General features: G+C 31.6%; 1 protein-coding gene and 1 long non-coding RNA gene across 3 annotated transcripts in view; one reads left to right on the forward strand and one right to left on the reverse strand.

Moving 5' to 3' along the window:
• Positions 1-3,712, reverse strand: part of LOC139526493 (tetraspanin-1-like) — a 47,686-nt gene extending 43,974 nt beyond the window's left edge. Inside the window, exons 1-2 of one of the 2 annotated variants that reach the window (XM_071321654.1) lie at positions 3,588-3,712; positions 1,800-2,055 (exon numbers count right to left, since the gene is read on the reverse strand). In XM_071321654.1, coding sequence (XP_071177755.1) covers positions 1,800-1,958 — 159 coding nt within the window. In that variant the 5' untranslated portion in view covers positions 1,959-2,055; positions 3,588-3,712. The remainder of the gene's footprint in view (positions 1-1,799; positions 2,056-3,587) is intronic. The other variant, XM_071321648.1, reaches the window with a different exon arrangement.
• LOC139526556 (uncharacterized) overlaps positions 1-24,011 on the forward strand; it is a 93,661-nt gene that overhangs the window by 6,972 nt on the left and 62,678 nt on the right. The window lies entirely within an intron of this gene.

Raw genomic sequence — 24,011 nt, forward strand, 5'->3', positions numbered from 1 at the left:
TATCAGGCTTATAGTTTGATACGCCAGCCACGCGTTAACTATATTAAAGGTTTTTGTTAGGGATTTTTTATACTTTTCAGTTAGTTTTAACTTTAGAATAAGGTTTCAGTTAAGGTTAGTATAAGGTTATGTTAAAGTGTAGGGTATAACCAGTTAGAACAAAGTTTTAGCAAAATAGGGATAAAGGTTGTGTCTACCTGTAGGATAAACCAAACACAATAAGGTTTTTGTTGAGTTAAACTGAGGTACATGTTGACTGTCCCTTTGGTATCTTTCGTCCCTCATTTATGTTAGGGTGAAACTCAAAGTATAATAAATTTAAAAAAAAGGCTAAAGTTGGATTTATATGTTAGGTGTAGGTTGGAACCTATAATAAACTTTATGGTAGTGATAAGGGAAAAGAGGCTTGATTGTATTGTATTATCATTGTAAGGGTATGGAAGGGGCTAGATGGTGTTGCATAAATGCGATGACGAGAGGGTTTCTTTTAACGACCTTAGTTCCACTTGAGAATCTTGCATGGTCAGTAATGCTAAGAATTCGATAGTGTTGATATCATAATGACCGCCACAAATAGATTTAATGATTGACATGCATGTAGTATTAACCTTTGGTCTTTTATCTTTTCCTTTTAATTCCTTTTTGGTGGAAATACCAATAGATTTATACATTTTACGGTTTTTTTTTGTTACTTGGCTTTAAACTATTCTGGTCTCATCAATACCTGAAAAGCCAGTCAAATATATCGAAGTCGATTTGTTTGAGTTTGATTCACAACAGGCAAAATTAAAAACCAATAGATATGCAATATACAAACCATCACCAGCGGGACAAACTACACCAAATGTTAAATTGAATATTGTGTTTAAAACTTAAAGTACATTATGCTGACTATATATTAACTAGCATTGAAATGACAAAACACCAAGAAGTAAAGTTTTGTACTTGTTTAATCCTGAATTCTAATATGACGTCCTTATTACGCTTTGTAAACAAAGCCGTGTTCTAATGAGCACAAACTATGTTTGACACATGCGCACGAACTTACTGTTTATATTAACGTTATTTCCATTGTTATCCTTTAAAATGTACACTTTTAAGCAGCTAACATAAACTTTTATTATCTATTTTTATAAAACAACATATATTTTCCCTGCACGTAGTTTTGAAACTTATCACATTTGAAATGTAATGTACAGACTCCTCGAGAAGGAAACGGGAATAGCCAAAGATTTGTACGATATTTTCGTACGCTTCAACCTATGAAAATACTGTATTTGTCCTATTAGAATCGAAATAATTCCTTCTGAGTTCATGTCATGCTCTATGCTAATTTTAACATGGGTAGGCATTATATTTGACCACATTTTACACCTCGCTAACGCTCAGTGTAAAATATCGACAAATATAATGCCTACCCATGTTAAAATGAGCATAGAGCATGACATGAAGGAATTATTTCTTAAATATATAATGAAGGAATGATATTTGTTTTCAGTTTTCTGTTTTCATTTATCAACAGTTTAATTGGACATTTAATATTAGCTTGCATGATTTTCAAATCCACGAAGACTAGACAATAATTGGCTGTAATCTCTAATGTTGTTATGAATGTATAGGCCTATAGATTTTCATACTAAAAGTAAATGAATAAAAGAAATGATTTGAATTATTTTCCTTTTTTTTCTAAAAAAAATATTAATTTCTTTGTATTTTAGTATATGAAATGAAAGAAAACAATGGTTTCCGTTTATTTTATGAATTTAGATGACGATAATATAAATCTTCATCAGACTTACCTCTTCGGGTATCAAGGCCAATGTTAAAGTGGTTTCTGATATCCTGTGGCGACATCCTCCACATAACGGAAGCCGTAACAGAAGCTCGACACTTTCACTACGACTAGCGACGATTTCTTCGTCTTCACTTTTCAATGACATTTCTGCCAGTTTTGTCATCTCCCATAAAGTTGGAACTTATCTAAATAAATATTTTAGATATGGTTATAGATCACCAACCCCAGTAAGACCTCTGGACAATGCTACGATCTTGGCACTAAATAAAAATAATATGCAGAAGATATTGAATTTCAATAAAGGAACTGCTCGTTGAATTGTTAAATACAGATAGTTTATATACAATCCTAGTCCTCAGAGATCCCCATCAACACTTCTGAATAAAAACTTTATATATTATCATGTTTCTTGGTTTTGTTATATAAAACAGATACAGCACTGTTTAAGATGTAGTACCTTTCTGACGTTTTGTAACTTACTGGTAGAAGTCTACATTTTTATTGCTATTGGCTTGGTTCAGGGTGTTTAAGCAGTAATAATCCAACGAAAGGAATAAGGTATTTAATTAAATGATAAGATATGAAAGAAGTACGATTAAAAATACGGGTAACAGCAAAGTTTCTAAACGTATGCTTTGGGCTCACAAGGAAATAATAGTATGAGTTTGACTAACAGGAGGTCGACTCTGCTGTTAATAGTCTTTCAGTCGCCTGAAGTCATCTGTCTTATAGTATGTGCTTCAGTATTGACATGAAGGGTTTTGTTCTCTGCAACGTTATATGGCTTTCATTTTCCAATTGATCTCGAGCTTTCATGTGTATTTATTCCACAAAAATGTGTTGCGTGCAGCGGGAAATATCTCCCAACGGATCATTATCGCTGATTGTGGACTTTCACCTGCCAATGATACCTCCCGTCCAGCAACACAAATTTTAGCATTGCAAGTAAATTTCAAATCATTAGAATTATTATTGTGTTCATTTGTATTTGGATATAGGATAAGGTTACGATTTCCTCAACTTAAACTAACCAGTGACAGTTTTTTTATTGTTCTGTTTAGGAACTTTGATTTTTGATTCCTCTTAAGTTTGTGTTTTTCGATCTCCAATGTCTTGGTCCCGAGCTTTACTGGGTAGACACAATTCAGTAACACTTGTTGTTTGCATAGAAATCAAATATCTTACTTTCTGTACATCCATTGTGACGGTACTGATACATGTTGACCATCAGGCCTAGAGGCTAATATTCACCCGAAAGCTTCAAGATTGACATGATTCAAATGAGATATTGTGTGTGTTAATTTCCAGTTCATTAAGAAAGGTAAGTTTGCAAAATAAAGGCAACAGAAATATACCACCGTTCAAACCTATAAATGAAACAAAAACCCAAGCTCGCAGTGATCGTAGCCAAATAAACAGCTGATTTCAGTCAGTTTACTTGCTGTTCTATTTAGTTCATTTTGGCATTTGTTCTCTCATATGTTTTATTTCTCATGATAAAAAAAAACCGTTTGATTTCATGCGTGACCTGAAAAATCATACGTTTAAATTTTTCATTTTGAATATGTATTCTATAAATTCAAAAATTATTACGAAGTTTCAATTAATGCATATAGGTGAGTATCGCAACAATAAGAACCTTTTCCGGATATCTTACACTAATAGACGTATGTAGATATTACTTCAAAAAATTAATAATAGATGCAGTGATAATTTCTCTATACCATTTCATTTATCATTTGAAATATTTGATCTGAAGTCCTGAATACAAAGATTTGAAATAAAAACTAACCTTTAAGTGGAGACACATCTTACATTTCAGGAATGTATTCTTGTCCATTCACTAACTGATGTGAACAATAAACAGTAAAAGTTTTGGTTAGGCATTTTCAAGCATGAATACCCTTGTGGTAACTTACCATTTGAAGAAATATAGCGCATGACTTATATGTAATAGATCGAAAAGCTGATATAATCTAAAGACAATAGTCAAGACTTTTGAACCAAATACACTTTAAATGAATTGTTAAACAAAATTATCAATGCTATAGTGGATCCGCAGAGTGTATATATTAGTATGTTTTTCATAACCAGCAAATATTATTTAATGGAATATGTATAAGTGCGTCTGTCTCTAGTTTAGTAGCAGGTAAAATACACTTGATTATCATCCCAATATTAGATTTGACTAGAGAAACGCATTTTGAAATAATGTAATAACAAGAATTTCCTTATATGAGGTGGTGAAATACACTTGTTACTGGTCTGATTTAAAGAATCAAAGTTATGATAAAACTTATTTGAAGCAGAAATAAAAACACTTCTAAAAGGGCTTGGATGTTTTCACATGGAAAACATGTAAACTACTTTATGAAGAATTTTGTAAACAAATAAAAAAAGGGCTATATATTTTAGTATCGAATATTAGTAAAACAAATAAAACAGTTTGTGTAACATAAGTAGCATGTAATAAATACACGGTATTAAACTGAAATCAACCTGTTAATATTGATTATAATGGAAAATATGTGTATTTGGAAGTAGTACATTCGCAGAAGTAATGGTAACAGATGTAAGAAACTAGTATTACAATTTTAATTAAACTGTCTTTATTACATGTGACAGGTGCGGGCTCCTATATTGTAAAGATAAATAATGGATGTTAATCACTTGCTTTTATGTAAACAGAAATGGACATGAAGATGGATCGATTTTTATATCCTATTAACCGTTCCTTCATTTTATCTTCTGTTGGAATCCAAGACATTGGTGACAGTGAATACCTTCATGCGGCCAATACACGGTAGTCGTTCCAACAACAACATGTGCGTTATCTGCTACCAACCAATCACTGACTAAATGTCGAAATGACATGCAAAGAATTAGAATTTTAATGTACTACGAATTTCGGTATATAGCAATGATATCATATTTTGTTTCTATTTTAAATATATCAACCAAGATACTAGGTCTTTAATTGTGTAAGCCAGACGTTTCTTTCGTTTGCAAATAAATGCTCCCGAATTTAAACAGTTGGTATGCCAAATTGAATTAGACTCGTAAATGGCACTCGAATTAATTAAAAACGACACTTCTTCGTTTGTCTTGAAAGGATATTGTCTTTTGTTTCACTAAATTACAATTTTGGGTTTTAATTTTGTGTATTTTTTTCTTTTTTTAAAAGTGTTTTGTCATTTGTTGTAAATTTCTTTGATAGCCTGTATTTTATTTGTTTCACAATGGTTTAAGACTTGAGCGAATAAGAATTTCATCACCATTGTATTGTTCAAGATCATATGTTGGTCTGTAGTTGTTCTTTTTTTCTTCTTTTTAATCGCTGTCTTAGTAATAAACTCATCATAGATTCCAGGCTTGAAATGATGTTCGCAAGACACGCCTTTCGTCTACGTAAGACTTATAATAAACGCTCCAATTGAAGAAGGACCAATAACGTACGAAGACGAAATTGGAGCTAGAGTATTGAGGACCCACAATTCCAAATGGTTTTGCCAAATACAGCTAAATACAACTACTTTCATAGAACGAAATTGAATATTGAAATTAAAATTGTATTCACTCTAAATAGACTGCCCACATACGGTTCAACTGGTTTGACGTAAAGAGTTAGTGCGCGATTATACAGGTCCAGTTTGCATCTTTCAGATATACTATTGTAGATTTGTCGTTTTTGAATGGATTCGTGTTTGTCGATGTGTTATTTTGGTAGCGAAAATTACGTAAAATCCATATTCAAGTGGCACAAAGAAAACAAACCACAACACAAAGTTTCAATTCAAATCACTATGTAATCTGTTAAATGTATATCAGTTTGACATAAAACAACAGTTGAACAATAATCCTAATTCACTAACACAATATTACTCTCAACACTTCTAGATTACAATCTTAATTCTATATCTTCTCCTCTATATCTGACCTCTCTCACATCCCCTTATATACATAAATACAAAGATGGGGTACCGGGCGGTATCTGAACGGTTCTTAAGATGGGCTACCGGGCGGCACCCTGACAGTTTACAAAGATTGGGTTCCGAACGGTACCCCGACGGTTCCAAAGATAGGGTACCGGGCGGTACCTCAACGGTTCTAAAGATGGGCTACCGGACGGTACCCTGACAGTTTTAAAGATGAGGTACCGGACGGTTCTAAAGATACCGGGCGGTGAATTTAAATAATATAGATACCGTTCAAATAAATAAAAATACCGGACGGTGTCCTATAGAAATGTAATTTAACCCAAACGTATTAACAAAACGATATCTTACGTAATAAGAAATTATACATTCAAACTAAAATGGCTACACTATATCAACATATTTCAAAACATTCAATCTATAATAATCGTTGGTCGTATGAATTTTAATTGAATTTTGATGTGAATATAATATACCATTTTTATTGAATGATGTAGATATAAATACTTAAGACCAACTATACGTGTTATGTTTCCCTATCTTGTATAGTTCGTTTCTGTGTGTGTTGCATTGTCCTTTGGTTTTGTTTTTTTTTTGTTTCACTTCAGTGTTTACCTCTTATAGTTGATGTGTTTCCCTCGGTTTTTGTTTTCTCTCAATCGATTTATGACTTTCGAACAGCGGAATACTACTGTTGCTTTTATTTAAGTTTTTCATGTCAATATTGTTCAATTTTATAACGCACACGTGATAACAAATAATTGCATATGTAGGCGTTAACGCTATGGACTGTTGTCTTCTACGTAGACACCAAAGGAAAATACAAAATCAGTCGAAAAAAAGGGTATTGCAAAAATATGAAAAAGACGAAAAAACAAACAGTCCACTAAACACTGCAGAGATAGCTAAATCTGAACAGCACTAACCTCACAAAAAAACAACGGGATATATCTCAAATGCTCCGGGATGGCAAGCAATTCAAAAAAGAAACACTGCATTCGTTAAAGATTGCCTTTAAGTCTGCTTTGACCAGTGGTTCGGTTTCATGTGTTGTTTTCCATCTTCTCTTTTGTTCTTGCTTTGTTCTTCATGTTTTAACTATTATCCAGAGGTTTATTTTTCTGCATTTTTCATCTTTTCTTTGCATAAAGATAAGATACGATATCTCCTGATCTATCCATAGCTGATTTTTATCTAAAAATATCTACAGTTTTCATTGTACTATTGATCGAAAAAAAATTATTCTATTATTGATCCCATAAAATGTACCTGCGAATGAGTATTAAAGGAAGTACGACAATATGGCAAGATATAAAACTATTTGATTTAGTTTAGTTAAAGTTACTTTGAAGTGTAAAGAAAACATAAAAAGGGAGGTTATTTTTGTTACTTAAGAGTTAACAGATGGTTACTAAACGTTGATTTGTATTTATGTTTTCTTCAGTTGAAGATGATTGAAATAAACAAATGAAGCAAAATGGAACTTGTAGTGTGCTTTACGTGGATGATCTTCTGCAATGGTATATTGAATAAATTTATCCTGAAAAATGAAATAAATTATTTCTTACATTTATATTGTCATAAATGTGTATTGAGACATTCTTAAAGTTGAAATAATATAAGATACTGGTATTTGAAAAATGAAAGGAAATTACCGTGATCGTTATTTAAATTGACCAAGGATTTGTATACTATACAAATCCTTGTATTGACTGATAAATATCAAATGGTGTGCATAAACTCAACATAGATACCAGCATTTAAATTTTGTAAGCAAGACGTGCGTTTCGTCTACAAAAGACTCATCAGTGACGCTTGAATCGAAAAAGTTAAAAAGGCCAAATAAAGTTCGAAATTGAAGAGCATTGAGGACCCGAAATTCTCAAAGGTTTTGTAAAATATGTTTAAGGTGATCTATTCCATGGGTAGAAAATCCGTAGTATTTCGAAAAACTAAAAGTTTTGTAATTCTGAAGCTAAAATTTGATTGTTTTAACTTAAGTTATTTTGACACATTTCCTTTAATATCAAACAAATGATTCAAACTCTGTCTAAACTGAATATTTACTTCAAAATCGGTTTAAAATTTAAAAAAAAAAATTTGTTTACTGCTACTTACCATTCATTTCTCGGCGTATATTTCTATAGATAACATTGTGTAAAAGGATAACTATCTGCCTTTTAAGTTATACTTTTCAAACGGAAAACTCTTGCGTCGCCAGAAAAACTGAAATATTTTTCTTCTGACAGCTGAAGTTGATTTTCTAGTATGTCATTTGAAACAAAAGACACATTAAACTAAGCGTGTTTCTTGTATGTTGCTCTTGTATTTGGAAACTAAATTGGGATATGGTTTTATCAATAAGATGTTGATTAGGAAAATTCGAAGTCAAAACAAATATAGAGTGTGATTATGATCTGTTAGTTTGAGATATGATATTTAGAAACAAATAAGACTATGGTTTACCTTTCATAGATATTTTAAAACATAGACAGATAAGGAAAGATATTTGAGAGGGAACATTAAGAAACAAAGACGAGGAGGATGGTGTAATTTGGGGATAGCTTTAAAGGATGTATGTAGGAACTATATGTTATTGTCAGATAGTTTGAGACATCACAATTTGAAACAAGGATAAGACAGAGCTGTCAGTGGTTGGTATCTGTCACATTTATGGTTTTGTAATAAATAAGTCCATTGATTTTTTTTCGTTTGAATTGTTTCGCGTTTTATCCTGCCAGAGTCGTTTATAAGTGACTATACGGCATGATTTTTGTTCATTGTTTTAGGTCTTACGGTTCATATTGTTGATTCCTGCCAGAGTCGTTTATAAGTGACTATACGGCATGATTTTTGTTCATTGTTTTAGGTCTTACGGTTCATATTGTTGTTTCCTGCCGGAGTCGTTTATAAGTGACTATACGGCATGATTTTTGTTCATTGTTTTAGGTCTTACGGTTCATATTGTTGATTCCTGCCGGAGTCGTTTATAAGTGACTATACGGCATGATTTTTATTCATTGTTTTAGGTCTTACGGTTCATATTGTTGATTCCTGCCGAAGTCGTTTATAAGTGACTATACGGCATGAGTTTTGTTCATTGTTTTAGGTCTTACGGTTCATATTATTGATTCCTGCCGGAGTCGTTTATAAGTGACTATACGGCATGAGTTTTGTTCATTGTTTTAGGTCTTACGGTTCATGTTGTTGATTCCTGCCGGAGTGGTTTATAAGTGACTATACGGCATGATTTTTGTTCATTGTTTTAGGTCTTACGGTTCATATTGTTGATTCCTGCCGGAGCGTTTATAAGTGACTATACGGTATGAGTTTTGTTCATTGTTTTAGGTCTTACGGTTCATATTGTTGATTCCTGCCGGAGTGGTTTATAAGTGACTATAAGGCATGAGTTTTGTTCATTGTTTTAGGTCTTACGGTTCATATTGTTGATTCCTGCCGGAGTCGTTTATAAGTGACTATACGGCATGAGTTTTGTTTATTGTTTTAGGTCTTACGGTTCATATTGTTGATTCCTGTCGGAGTCGTTTATAAGTGACTATACGGCATGAGTTTTGTTTATTGTTTTAGGTCTTACGGTTCATATTGTTTCATCCTGCCGGAGTCGTTTATAAGTGACTATACGGCATGAGTTTTGTTTATTGTTTTAGGTCTTACGGTTCATATTGTTGATTCCTGCCGGAGTCGTTTATAAGTGACTATACGGCATGAGTTTTGTTCATTGTTTTAGGTCTTACGGTTCATATTGTTTCATCCTGCCGGAGTCGTTTATAAGTGACTATACGGCATGAGTTTTGTCCATTGTTTTAGGTCTTACGGTTCATATTGTTTCATCCTGCCGGAGTCGTTTATAAGTGACTATACGGCATGAGTTTTGTTCATTGTTTTAGGTCTTACGGTTCATATTGTTTCATCCTGCCGGAGTCGTTTATAAGTGACTATACGGCATGAGTTTTGTCCATTGTTTTAGGTCTTACGGTTCATATTGTTGATTCCTGCCAGAGTCGTTTATAAGTGACTATACGGCATAAGTTTTGTCCATTGTTTTAGGTCTTACGGTTCATATTATTGATTCCTGTGGGAGTCGTTTATAAGTGACTATACGGCATGAGTTTTGTCCATTGTTTTAGGTCTTACGATTCATATTGTTGATTCCTGCCGGAGTGGTTTATAAGTGACTATACGGCATGAGTTTTGTTCATTGTTTTAGGTCTTACGGTTCATATTGTTGATTCCTGCCGGAGTCGTTTATAAGTGACTATACGGCATGAGTTTTGTTCATTGTTTTAGGTCTTACGGTTCATATTGTTGATTATGTCTTCGTCATATGGATAGTTGTCTCATTGACAATTCTTACACATGGTCTTGTTTAGAAGTCAGGGACAACTCCAGACATATAGTAACAGGAGGTCTGATTCTAAACATTATGTAACAAGTATGCATCGGTTTGATTTATTTACATCAAATTAATTTTGCTATCCTGAAGTGGTTTCCATAGAAAATCTTCTGACTTCATCTGATAAAACATGTTTGAATTTGTTCGTCTGAATTTTATTAAATTATTTCATTTATGATCTGTCCATTATCTAATTATGTTTGTAATATTTCCTTTGTAAAATGTATTCATAATAGATGTTTAAAATTATGAGTATATAATCGGATTTATTCAATAGAGTAACCAAACACGAGTTTGACAGCGTAATTATTTCTTTATTTTGTGGGTTTCCGAAAGTATAATGATTAATCTAAAAGTCATTTGAAACTATTTCCGAATTCTCACGTTCGTGTCATTCATTCTGTTAGTTCTCACTTATCTTTCCAACTAGATGATTTTTCTTTATTCCAAGCGGCAAAATTCTATGAATTCGTCAATATTTTAGCACGCTTTATTTTAACGCGCCATGCGTTTGCATGTTATTAAGATGTATAACCATGAGAATTGAATTTCGAATAATTTCTAAAAGTATTGCTGAAAGTTGGTAATGAAAAACAACACGGAAAGTTCTCTGTAATCCTTTGCGGCTGTCAGAAAATGTCAACTTTAAAAGACAGATTGGTTCTCGTAATTTCCTGACCTTTTTATTAAAATGCTGACATTTCCATTGGTCACCATTTACTAATATCACAATACTTGATCAAAAAGTGTCATTTGCAATAAAGCCTGACAAATTCCCTGTTTGTAATATGATTTGTATCATGTAAAAGTCAACGGAATAATAACAGCAGTAAAGGGTTAATATTTTCTCTATAATTCAAATTGGTATTTTTAACAACTCTCGGTTAATATGTAATTCAATAGGACAATTGTATTGTACTTTCCTTGAATAAAGAAGTTGTTTGACTCGAGGTTTGACTATTTAAAGATTTAGCGTATTAAACTCATTAGAAAATTTCATAACTGCACGTGAATATCTTATCAAAGACTAATACTGACAGATTTTGAAATTCGATAGCAAGGAAAATAAAAAAATCAAGAGTATTCTTGATAAACATAGCAATTTTTTTTCGAGAAAGGATTTTTTTCTATATCTTTATTTTTTGTTTACAACAAAGCATCCAATTTTTTTTTCGACAAAAAGGTCGCAAGAAAAAATGAATCTGCATATCTTTCAAAACGGGAATAAATGTAAACAGACGTCTTTCGGGCGTGTGGAAATTTGTGTACTTATTTGAAATAGCATTGTATGATCAATCCCACATTTTAGGGGTGCAGAAACATACAAGGACATGTCTAAAATTTAAGCTTACACCTTTAACCAAAACGAACGCAAAAATTAATATTAAGCAACCTTATACTATATTGTTTGTTTGTAAATGAAAGTTGGTCTTGAACTAAAATCTACGACACAGCAAAAACAAAAACATATTTTAATGTCAAAATTCGACCCTCAGCAATAAACTACATACTAAAAGTCGGGCAGTTACCGAATATCGAAAAGTTGTATTTTCTTCCTTCAAATATATGTTATATTTATTAACTTTTTTACAGATATCTTTTCTGAACTAAGAAATATAATTTTTATGGTATTTTACATTTTCCATAGTAATATCCAAGGCTTTTTCAAATGGAAATTACGGGAGAATGTTATGGATAAGAAAACAAAGACGTAAAAGACATTGAAATAATGCGTGTTTGAGATGGATCTATCTCGATGATGAAGACGTATAAGATAGATGTCGCTGCGATATTTTTTTAATGTATTGATTAATGGTTTGCATAGATAAAAGTAATAGAAATTGAGAAATTGAAATCGTGATGAGAAAACATCTGTAACGACATTTTTGCATGATTAAAAAATGTTGGTTACCATTCGCATATAAAAGACACATTTTTTCTTAGTTAATATAAACAGAACCTAAATCGTTTAAACATATCTATTTTGATCTGGATTTAGTGTTAAATCCTTTTACTGTAGTTAAAACGGTTAAAAACTGGTTGTTGCCTTTTCCAAAGTGTTGCTGCTAATTGTATCAATGCAAATGTATAATACAGATTCAAGTCCGCATATTTCTTGTATTAAAAATAACTTTTTAAATGTACTATCGAGAATAACAACTACGCGGAAAACTGAAACATATGTAACGTTCTTGACTAACAGTTATGATATATTATTTGTGTTTGTTTTATATATGTTCCTGTTAGTTTTCCAATTAAAGAAATATTTCAAAAATATATATACTATCATGAACAACTATTAAATATATTTCATAGTGAGTATTAGAACAAATGGGTATCAAAATGTACAATTAGAATTTCATATTTAGATATAGCTTCAAAACATGTATATCCCATCGAAAAGGTCAAGTATATGTAAAACAAAAAAAGAACTTTCAAACATATGAAATATGGAAAACTTTAGTAGTTCTTTCCGGAGTATACATTTAAAAGAAGTAGTTAGCACTGTGCATTAGTTGTGTTTTATTTGATGTAATCCACTTAATACAAAATAGCCTTTGTGTACAAAAGCTTACTTAATGCAGCTGTTAAATTACTTGGAGCATAATTCTTATTTCCTACGAAATACTGGAGAAATCATTTGTAATCAAATCGTTTTCATCGGTTAAACTATTTCGATGAATGTACCGAGGCTAAAGCGAGCTAATATTTTTATTCTTTTGTAAAACATCATACCAATTAATAAAAGCGTAATGATAACCCGCTATCATAATAGGAAATTACTATACAAGAACACTCTTGTGTATCAGTGTTTTGAATCGAAAACAGGGTCTGCTTTGATGATCGTTTTCCAATTACAAGAGAAGCACTCAATATTAACCTTTAGGGTTAACCCCATGATGAAACTGATGAGTAAATTTCCATTTCTTTAATTGTTAATGCAAATAGAGAGATAAATGAGATATTGTCCCTTTTTACAAGTTTCCAATTTTCCTATATTGACTAAATATCATTTAGTGACGTGTTACCATAAGTGCATTTAGCGCCAGTGTGACGGAACATAACTAAATGATTTGAACACTAATTTGTAAATTGATACATTAAAACGCACAGTGTTCCCGTACAAATTATATTAGTTGCCAATTTTACGCACAATTTTACATGCAATCTTAGATAGTGTTGTTTGCACTAGTTCTTTACAGGGTTATTTTAATTCTGTCAAACACCACTGAGAGATTGTTTCAAATGGATTCAGCAAACCAGTAGACATGATATGTTCTGTCAAAATTAAACGTTCTATAGGATTATGTTCAATTCTATGTTCATTTGTCTATTCACCTTTACAGTCCTATTTTTATAAAGGATATTTTATCTTAATATGCAATGACTTTCTTTTTAAAAACGATGCATATTCATGACATCTTAATGATTCATAAGAAATATCGTTTTCACAGGTATGTCACTTAATGATCACCTGGCAACCTTATACTGCATTATTCAAATTTTTCTATATGTCATGGCTCTTGAAGCGTACAAACTTTAGTATGAACAATGAAAAAGTATTAATTTAAAAAAAAATTAAAAAATCTTAAAATCCATCAGTGGTTTCATTCAACGAGCGTCTGGCGCAAATATAAAATTTTAATCCTGGTATCAATGATAAGGTTTTTTACAACCACTGGGTCGATGCCACTGCTGCTGGAGTTTTAATTCCCCGAGGGTATCATTAACCCAGAAGTCTGTGTTGAATTGAGTTATCACTGATATGTTCTTAATTATAAATTAACTGTTTAAAAAACTTTGAATTTAAAAAAATAATACTAATGCTTTTCTACCTCAAGTTTGTTTACAACCTAAACCACTGGGTCGGTGCCACTGCTGGTGGCGTTTTAATTCCCCGACACTGCTAGTGGAGTTTTAATTCCCCGAGGTTATCATCAGTCCTGTAGTCAGCACTTCTGTATTGACTTGAATTGTTATTGATACGTTCATTATTATGAATTAACTGTTTACAAAACTTTTTTCTTTTTTAAATAATGCTAATGCTTTTCTACTTCAAGAATATATTACCTTAGCTGTATTTGGCGAAACTTTTTGGATTTGTTTGTCCACAATGCTCTTCAACTTCATACTTTGTTTGGCTTTTTACTTTTTTTTTAAATTCGAGCGTCACTGATAAGTCTTTTGTAGACGAAACGCGCGTCTGGTGCAAATATAAAATTTTAATTCTGGCATCTATGAGTTTATTTACAACCACTGGGTCGATGACACTGCTGGTGGGGTTTTAATTCCCCGAAGGTATCACCAACCCAGTAGTCAGCACTTCTGTGTTGGCTTGAGTTATCATTGATAAGTTCATAATTATGAATAAACTGTTTACAAAACTTTGAATTTTTAATTAATACTAAGGCTTTTCTACCGCAGGAATAGATAACCTTAGCTGTATTCGGAAAACAACTTTTACGAATTTTTTGTCCTCAATACTCTTCAACTTCGAACTTTGTTTGGCTTTTTACTTTTTTTATTCGAGCGTCACTGGTGAGTCTTTTGTAGACGAAACGCGCGTCTGGCGCAAATATAAAATTTAAATCCTGGTATCTATAATGAGTTTATTCATTGATTGTATTAGTAAATGCTGATCAATGTTGTAGGTGTTGCATTCCAAGCAGGATAAAGGACAGTCTGCAATGGATTTCTCATTCCCAGTGTTCCTTCCACCAAAGTCTAATCAGACTGAGTCATCTCTCATGTTTTGCTCTGGATTTCTCATTACTAGTGTTCCTTCTTTAAAAGCCGGTTAATTCATCTCTCCTGTTCTGCTCTGGATTTCTCATTACCAGTGCTCCTTCTCTTATAGCCGGTTCAGTCATCTCTCGTGTTCAGCTCTGGATTTCTCATTACCAGTGCTCCTTCTTTAAAAGTCGGTTAATTCATCTCTCGTGTTCTGCTCTGGATTTCACATTACTAGTGCTCCTTCATTAAAAGTCGGTTAATTCATCTCTCGTGTTCTGCTCTGGATTTCACATTACTAGTGCTCCTTCTTTAAAAGTCGGTTAATTCATCTCTTGTGTTCTGCTCTGGATTTCACATTACTAGTGTTTCTTCTTTAAAAGTCGGTTAATTCATCTCTCGTGTTCTGCTCTGGATTTCACATTACTAGTGTTCCTTCTTTAAAAGTCGGTTAATTCATCTCTTGTGTTCTGCTCTGGATTTCACATTACTAGTGTTCCTTCTTTAAAAGTCGGTTAATTCATCTCTTGTGTTCTGCTCTGGATTTCACATTACTAGTGTTCCTTCTTTAAAAGTCGGTGCAGTCAAATCCCGTGTTATGTTTTGAATTTTTGGTCAGTAATGTTCCTTTCTCAATAATCGTTTCAGTTTTTACTCGTATTTGCTCTGGATTTCTCATGCTCAGTATCCCTTCCTTGATAGTCGTTTAGGTCATACATCCCTCAATTCCTGCACTGGATTTTTCATTACCAGTGCCCCTTCTTAAACAGTCGTTTCAGTCATCTCCTGTGCTTGATGTCTTATGTTTAGTGTTTCTTCCTCAACAGTCATGCATCTCTCATTTCCTGCTCTGGATTTTATATTTCTACTGCTCCTTCCTCAATTGTTGTATTAGTCATTTCGCGTCCTGCTCAGGGTTTCTCATCACTAGTGCTCCTTCCTCACCAGTCGTGTCAGTCATGCATCTTTCATGTCACAGTCTGCTCTGCATGCCTCGTTATTAGTATTCTATCTTCAATAGTCGTTTTATCCATCACTGAAGTCCTACTCTGGGTCATTTTCAGACAAATTGACTATTTATTCAGAATAAAACATAATCATTTGATGCAGTACTAAGAGTGACAACTCTTTCCTACATTTTCTTTCATTAATATAATTCTTTTGTATATAAATGTATTCCATTATCTTAGTCGATTTATTTCTTTAAACAATTTGAAAGCTGCCATTTAATTTCTCTGTCTTTGAACTTGAAACAGCACTCATGATGAGTATCAAAGATTCTTCAAATTATTTCGGCTTAGAATAGTATTCTTGATCTTTAAAGAATTGTTTTATATTCGTTTAACACATAGCTGGAACGGATTTGTACGATTTTCAATTTTTTAGGGTCCGGAAGACAGCGGGAATTCGAAATAGTAACAAACTCGTTAGTGTAAGGCTTCAGGATTCAATAAGGAAAGCATTCTATATGTATATATAAATGATATAAACCAGTCAAATAATAAAAGTTACATATGCACCCAAACGTTTTCCTTAGATCGATGAAGCAAGCGATTGTTCAGTGAATAAAATATCCGACATTGAGATAATAAATTTATTAGATAATAAACGTTGAATTTCTATAGGGACAATGGCTTTTAAACTTTCAGAGATAGTTTCCGTTTTCAAATATTGAAGCAGAAACTTTATATAGTATCAATTGTGTACATCAAACTTTCCATTCAACAACTTATAAATATGTTTTCGGAGGCAGAGTCGCGATTGCCATAATAAAACCAACATAACAATTTGGCTAGCAGGAGAGTACAATTAGTTTCATTTGAAATACCAGCTCTTTTGTAACATGGAACTACCAACCTCAACAATATAAATCTTAAGGATATGACGATTGCGGTTATTTGCTATTCGATTCGAGTATCATTATTTGAATCAGTGTTGTCCAAACTTGATAAAGCAGGATTTTTGTTTGACCATACACAGTATATATGTTACTATTATTTAATGAGAAGTTGTAGTACGACATGTGTATGTGCATGACACAAGTTTCTGGAGGTTATCATTTGATAAACATGCTCATAACATTAGAGCTTGGGAAACCAAAACACATGTTTAGGTAAAATCAAATAAAGTGCATGCTGGTTCTCATATTTGAATCTCGTTTATTATTTTCTTACATAGTCTTACTTAGTCTGTAACTGAGCGCTCCACTATGATCAGATCTTCAGTTATTTGCTGACTTGTTTCGGTTCCGGTTCCTGTGTCAGATTTTGCTCTATAGTTATATATTTCATCTCAATATTTATCAAAATTTGTCTAGTCGGCTTTCAAATGTCTGAATAGTTGGTGCATTTGCAATATTGATGGGTAAGCTGTTCCATATTGGTGCAATTCGTTAGGAGAAATAGTTTGATTTTATATTTATCTATATATAGCCAGTTTCTTTTTGTGTCCTCTTGTTGCAGAAGTACGGTGTTGTATGTTAATAAGTTAGGCAACGCTTTATCGTATATTTCAGATGTTAGTTTGTAAGCTTCTATCATGCGTCTGTATTTTAATGTTAGTAATTAAAGCTTATTCCTACTCTAATTCCTTTAATGTTGGTATCAGTTTCGTTGCTCGCCTTTGAACGTTTTCAATTGCTGTTATATCTTTAACTGTAATATTGTTCTTATATTGTGCCGTTACACAACTGTTCAAGGTTAGGGCTTGAACATAATGTATTGTTTTTATAATAATCCTAGGTTGATGGGAGGGTTGGCGCCTTCAAACATGTTTAACTACGCCACTTCTTTATGTGACTTTCCCAAATCAGAAGCCTGTAATTAGTTAGAGTCGTTAGAGCATGGCTGTCATTTTTTTTTTAAATAAGGCGGTTAGTTTTCTTAATTGAAATGTTTCATATGTTTTAGTTTTATAGTCGACTATACGGTATAGGTTTTACTCATTATGAAAGGCTGCATAGTTGACTATAAATGCTTACATCCACTAAAGTTAAACTTTGAAAAATATTTGTCTCATTGGCAGTCATATCATATCACTGGTTTTTATATTAGATCACCAAAACCCGTATATATTCATTTGTAACTGAGAATCTGAAGGGTGCAAAAAAAAAAACTATTATGCAACATTACTGGTTACAGAATGAATGTTTTATGTACTAAGAGAATTGTTTGTCCACAAGCATTGTCACCATCGAAATGGTAGTATTAAATATAGATATGAGATACCAATAACAGGCAATGCAAATAACATAAATTTCTATAATAATCTATATAAGGGACACTTTAAACTAAAAGCAAATAATAAAACATTATAAAGATACAAAACCAAAATTAAAAATTGTCTTTTTTTTAATTAAGAATAGTAGAGAGTTTTAAAAAAGTCCAACATTTTGATATTGTTATCTTTGGTATTATTTTTATGTCATTGAGCATCAAACAACCATCAGAATTTTTCAGATTTATCCCTCTTGCTACTAGTTGTAATTTTGATGCAAACTAGGGGTTCTTATACCTAGTAGGAAGAGTTGAAGAATTTAAGCAAATCAATTTAAGGGGAAGTTGAGTAGATGAAGAAAATAAAGAGTTTAAACACTGAAATGTCTCATTTAGTTAGCTACATTATCAATGATCCACGATAAATTAATAAGGTCAGATAAATCCGGTCAGATACAGTTTACAACCATTCTATACACCCAATAGTTGACCTATACCTTATAGTGTGCAAGTAACACAAAATAAAGAGACCTTAATGATGACTAAAAAGCATGAGCATCTTGTTAAGGTCAGATGGACACCTTGTAAGGATTCTTTATACCAAATCTATAACTCATTATAACCTTAAAATAAAATCACATGATAAAAAAATATACAGATTATTTAAGTAGTCACTACATTGTGAAAAAGAGTTCAAAGACAATCTTCAGAACATAATTCATCTGCAAACAAGACATGAATTACCAGGTGTTCTACCTTCTGTTATTTAAGGCTTAATACAAAGAGCTAACACCACTCATGGATAAGCATTCCAATCCATCACATTTTACAACATTCCTTGCAGGTGATACAACCCTAGGTAATTCACTGTATATCTTAATTTAGGTATCCAATATCAATATGAATATAAAGATCAAGGAAGAACATCATGACCTGGGCATAATTGTAAATTATCTGTTACAAAACTTTGAATTTTCCAAACTTTTGGATTCTTTTTAGCCTAGGAAGAGATTACAGAAGCTGTGTTTGGCAAATCATTTCAGAATTTTGGGTCCTCAATGCTATTCAACATATTCTATTTTTCCTTTTTTACAATTTTTGGTTCTTGTGTCACTGATGAGTCTCTTGTAAGAATAAATAAACACATGTCTGGTGTACAAAACTGTATGCCTGGTTTCTATGATGAGTTCATTTGTTATAAAGACCAAAGGGAGACAACCCAATCAATAAAAAGTAAAATCACAAAAGTACTGAACTCCAAGGAAAAATCAAAAAGGAAAGTCCCTAATCAAATGGCAAAATCAAAAGCTCAAACCCATCAAAGAATGGATAACAACTGTCATTCAAATAATTCTAATAATTCCTCCTCTTGGGTTATAAGTGTGTACCAGTAAGTAGAATATTACCAGATATATTTGGTAATGATGAAGAATCAGATAGTTCATACACTCTGTGTTGAAGACTGTACTATGACCTATAATATTTTTTCTTTTACAAATTGTACTTGGATGGAGAGTTCACTCATTGGCAATCTTACCAAATCTTCTTATATCTATTTTTAAGCCAGAACTGAATTCCAAGTCACTATGTAGCACAATTGCATTGCCATCTTCTGTATTTCTTTGGCTAAAGACAATATCTATTGATAGTAAAATATTTTTATTTCATTGACAAAGATAGTGATTACAAAAAAGAAGTCATGAAATACACTAATCATGACACAGAAGTCATAAAAAACACTAATCATGACATAAAAGTTAGGCAATAATCAAACTCAAAAGACATTGCTCACACAAAGATATTAAAAGATTCGCATTTATTTCTGACTACAATTTATAATTAACTTTTTTAATTTTTAAAACAAAAAAAGAAGGACACTGTAATATAATGATTGATCTACACATAGATTAAAATTCTGTACAATGAACTTGAATTTATACATAATGATAACATGTTTCCGTTATATGAAAGGAATGTGATTTTATCTATAAAATGACTGATGATCAAATGATATTTTTGCTGCGTAGACATAAATTCGGATCAGGAAAGGTGTTCAACATTGCGATGTACTCAACATTATGCGTTTATTATGTTCAACATGAGATACATTGTAAACTGGTTTAATTTGCTGATACTTTTACTTATAATGAATCTAAGATCCCATATACTATTCAATAAAATAATAAAGTAAATAAGTTTGGAAAGCATCCCTGAAATCATACAATATCAATCCTTTAAATAATTAATATAAATGTAGAATTGTACTAAACAATATAAGATATGTTTAATCGGATATATAAATAAGTACTGTAAAAACTTCAATTTCTTGAACACCAGAAGTATTTTCATAAATGTTTTCTAGGTAATGTTTGTTCTTCTTTAAAGGGTTCATTTGTATAGGATTTGAAATTGCTGGAACTTAAAAATATAGTCTAACATTTCATGGTGCTCTATACACAAAAAGTTTAACTGTAATATATTCCTATATAGTATAGTGCTTCTTCGCAACTATCTTTTAGAACTTGCTCCCAAATTCTTTGTGAAGAAAAGTATAATATATTTTTCTTTTTGATATTAATATTCTTGTTTGAATTCACATAACTAATATCAGATGTGTATATTTTGCAAATGATATCTCATGTTTGTTAAATTCTTATTGGATTATTTCCTTCATTTTATCCTTTTTTAAGTATTACTGGTAGTTTAACACAAACAAACAAAACTTTAACATTGATATATAGTATCTCAGAATATGGCACTGTGATCAACACTGTAAAGAATCTCACCATATTGTCTGAAAAAGTTAAATAAAAATATTTCTGTAATACAGAAACCTTTATAAAATTTTCAAATTTGTCCATCTTACATTAAAGGCTATTAGAGAATAACTGCAGTCCTGCAGTTACATGTATTAACTGAAAAATGAAATTATGATGGTATTCTAAAAGATGTTTTTTTTTCAAAGTCTTTTTGCTAGATTTTACTCTATGTTCTCCTAAAGTAAGAATGTTTTTGTGTCTGGTAAAATTTCTTATCACCTCACTGTAAATAATTCACAGTAAAATTGAGAAAAAAATATCTAGTTCCATCACAATCTTAGTTCAGATGATTTAACTAGGTAACCAACAGTGGTATGATTTATATTTATATTTTCAGTGAATTAGTAGGGCCCATTATGTCCAAAAATGTACCTTCTCTTATTCAAATACTAGTAGTTCAATACGACAAGGGCGGTTTTTTACAACCTTTACTACCTATTAGTGTCTTGCACAATCGGGAGAGTCCCAAAAAGCTGCCATTGGGAATTATTTTTAAAATGCAGTTTGATTTAATAAAAGCTTTAATTATGTCAAGTGTTTTACTGGTTGACAAAAATCTTACCGGTAATTAATGATATAAAACCTTAAGTATCAACAAATTAAATAATAATAATAAATCTAAAATATATGTAACAATGGAAAATACAACAAATAAAATATAAACACTAACTTAATGTTCACAACTTTACTACACAAATCACAGAGCTCTTAATAAAATATGAAGATATTCAATCTTTAGAATAATATTGTGCTATCAAAAAAATGTAAACTTTCACAAATTTAAACATTTTTTACTGGCATTTAAATCAATATCTAGTCCATATACTTGTAATATCCAACTGGCAAGTAAAAGAGGTAACATACTTTATCACAGAAAAAATAAAACAAAACCAATTAAAAAAAAAATTGTAACAAAATTCAAGAGTTACTTTCTTTTCTTTTTGATATTACACATACATATATATGTAAGACTCAGATCGACTTCCGGTCTCTAATCGACGGCCGTTCCTCAAATCGACGTCCAAATGAGACGTCATAATAAAATAACATTCCAAATCGACGGCCAATTTTATGCTTGGCTATCTAATCGACGTCCATTTCTTGGCATTCTCCAATCGACGTCTGATTTTGAGCCTTTCTAATCAACGTCCGTTTTGGACACAGAATACAAAACTGAACTGAACAGCTCGTGTTTATCTTTTAAAACAAAAAAGTTATGTTTTTCTATCGAAAGGAAAAATATGTCCACAAATCCGTATTTTGAGGAAATATCCGAAATTTCAACCAATTAAAAAGTAGCACATGAAGGTATAAATTTTTTATAACATATTTTATTTAATCAGGTAAAAAGTAGCCTACATGCAAATTTTCATCAAAATTTCAATATGAGATCAAAACTGTATCGTATGCCCTTAAAAAGAAATGTGTGTGAGTTTTTTTTAATTTGTTACATACTACACTAAGTATGTAAACAGGTTGTGATATCAATTTTTAAATTTTAGAGATTGGTATGATTTCCAGAGGGACAACTATAAACCAGAGTTGAAATAAAATGGATGTGAGCAAATTGAATTATAAACCATACGGCTTTCAACAATGATAAAAACCAATAACGCAAAGGCTATAAAAGGCCACAACATAAAAAGTGTAAACAATTCAATGATAAGAAACTTAAAGGTCTTATTTATGATAAAAAAACAATTCCGAAAAAAAAAAATGACAGACATAAACCATCGAAAACCAATGCACTGCAGGCCCATAAATAATATGTCGGGGTTAAACATGTGCGTGAGCACTTAACCTAGAACAGTGGTGTAACCGCACAAGATAAAAACATTATGCCAATTTCTTGCGTTCACGTGTGTAAAACTCAGAAATTTGTTGAAAAAAAACTTACAGAGTCCGAATTATAATACTCTCAAAACAATTGGCTGTGCTTCTTTATTTTGCATATTTATGAAAACTGAATAAAGCTCCTATATGTTGTTTGGTTTTCTTTGTCGTTGGGTTGCTTACTCATTTCATACACTTACATGCAGTCACATTGGACGTCGATTAGAGAATCAAAATATTGGACGTCGATTTAAGAATGTGACGTCAGATTTGGACGTCGATTTGAGGAACGGACATCGATTTGAAGAATGAACGTCGATTAGAGGCCGGACGTTGATCTGAGTCTAACATATATAAGTCTAAAAACCATTTTTTTGGTAAGGAAAAACAACTTTTCGTTCAAAAAAACAACTGATTTTTTTAGGGGGACGGGGACATGTTTTACTGATATGAACTATTTTTTCACATATTCAAAACATACTACATGCGCAATTGGAATTGTTTACACAGTTTGTTGAACATTTGTAAATGAAATAAGATACATATTTACATCATGTATAATTTTATAATTGACTAGCATTAAAACAGAATAATGAAAAACAATAAATGCAGTTTGGATGTATGTTTGGTATAATAACCAGTCCATCATGTGAACTCTGGACACATAAATAACTATTTTTATATCTGATGTAACCTAGTTCTATTTTACAATACACTTTCAACATAATTTTTAATCAATCTTGGATAATTTATGGATGAGATTGTCATTTATGTCTTGATTTCAGTTAATGGTTCATTTAAATATATAAATACTCTTGTATTTGTACAACAAATTCAAAAGTGAATAATAAAAGTGCAATCAGCAATTCTTCAATTTTATATATCCTCTTATAACAGAAGTTTAAATAAAACTATTTTTAATAGATACCTTAGAACTGTTTATTTTAGAGTTTCTCCTATTTCAAAAAACAAAACAACAATAAAAAAAAACAATATGAGAAAAAACTAAAAAAATCAAAATTACTGACTGTATTGTTCAATACTAATGAAATACCATTTCTTATTTTATAAAAACAAAAAATTCAGGCGATTTTAAAAATATGCAACTAAACCAAATATGCAACAGACTTCTCCTCTACTAGTTACGGTAGTAAATATTAGTATTTCACAATGCAATCAATTCTAAAGTTCTAATGAAAATAATGCTGCAAGTAAATATTTACAAAAAAGAAAATGGTTTTAACAAAATAATAAAGAATTACTGTGGAT

This window comes from Mytilus edulis, chromosome 1, assembly GCF_963676685.1.
Source record: "Mytilus edulis chromosome 1, xbMytEdul2.2, whole genome shotgun sequence".
Taxonomy (NCBI): Eukaryota; Metazoa; Mollusca; class Bivalvia; order Mytilida; family Mytilidae; genus Mytilus; species Mytilus edulis.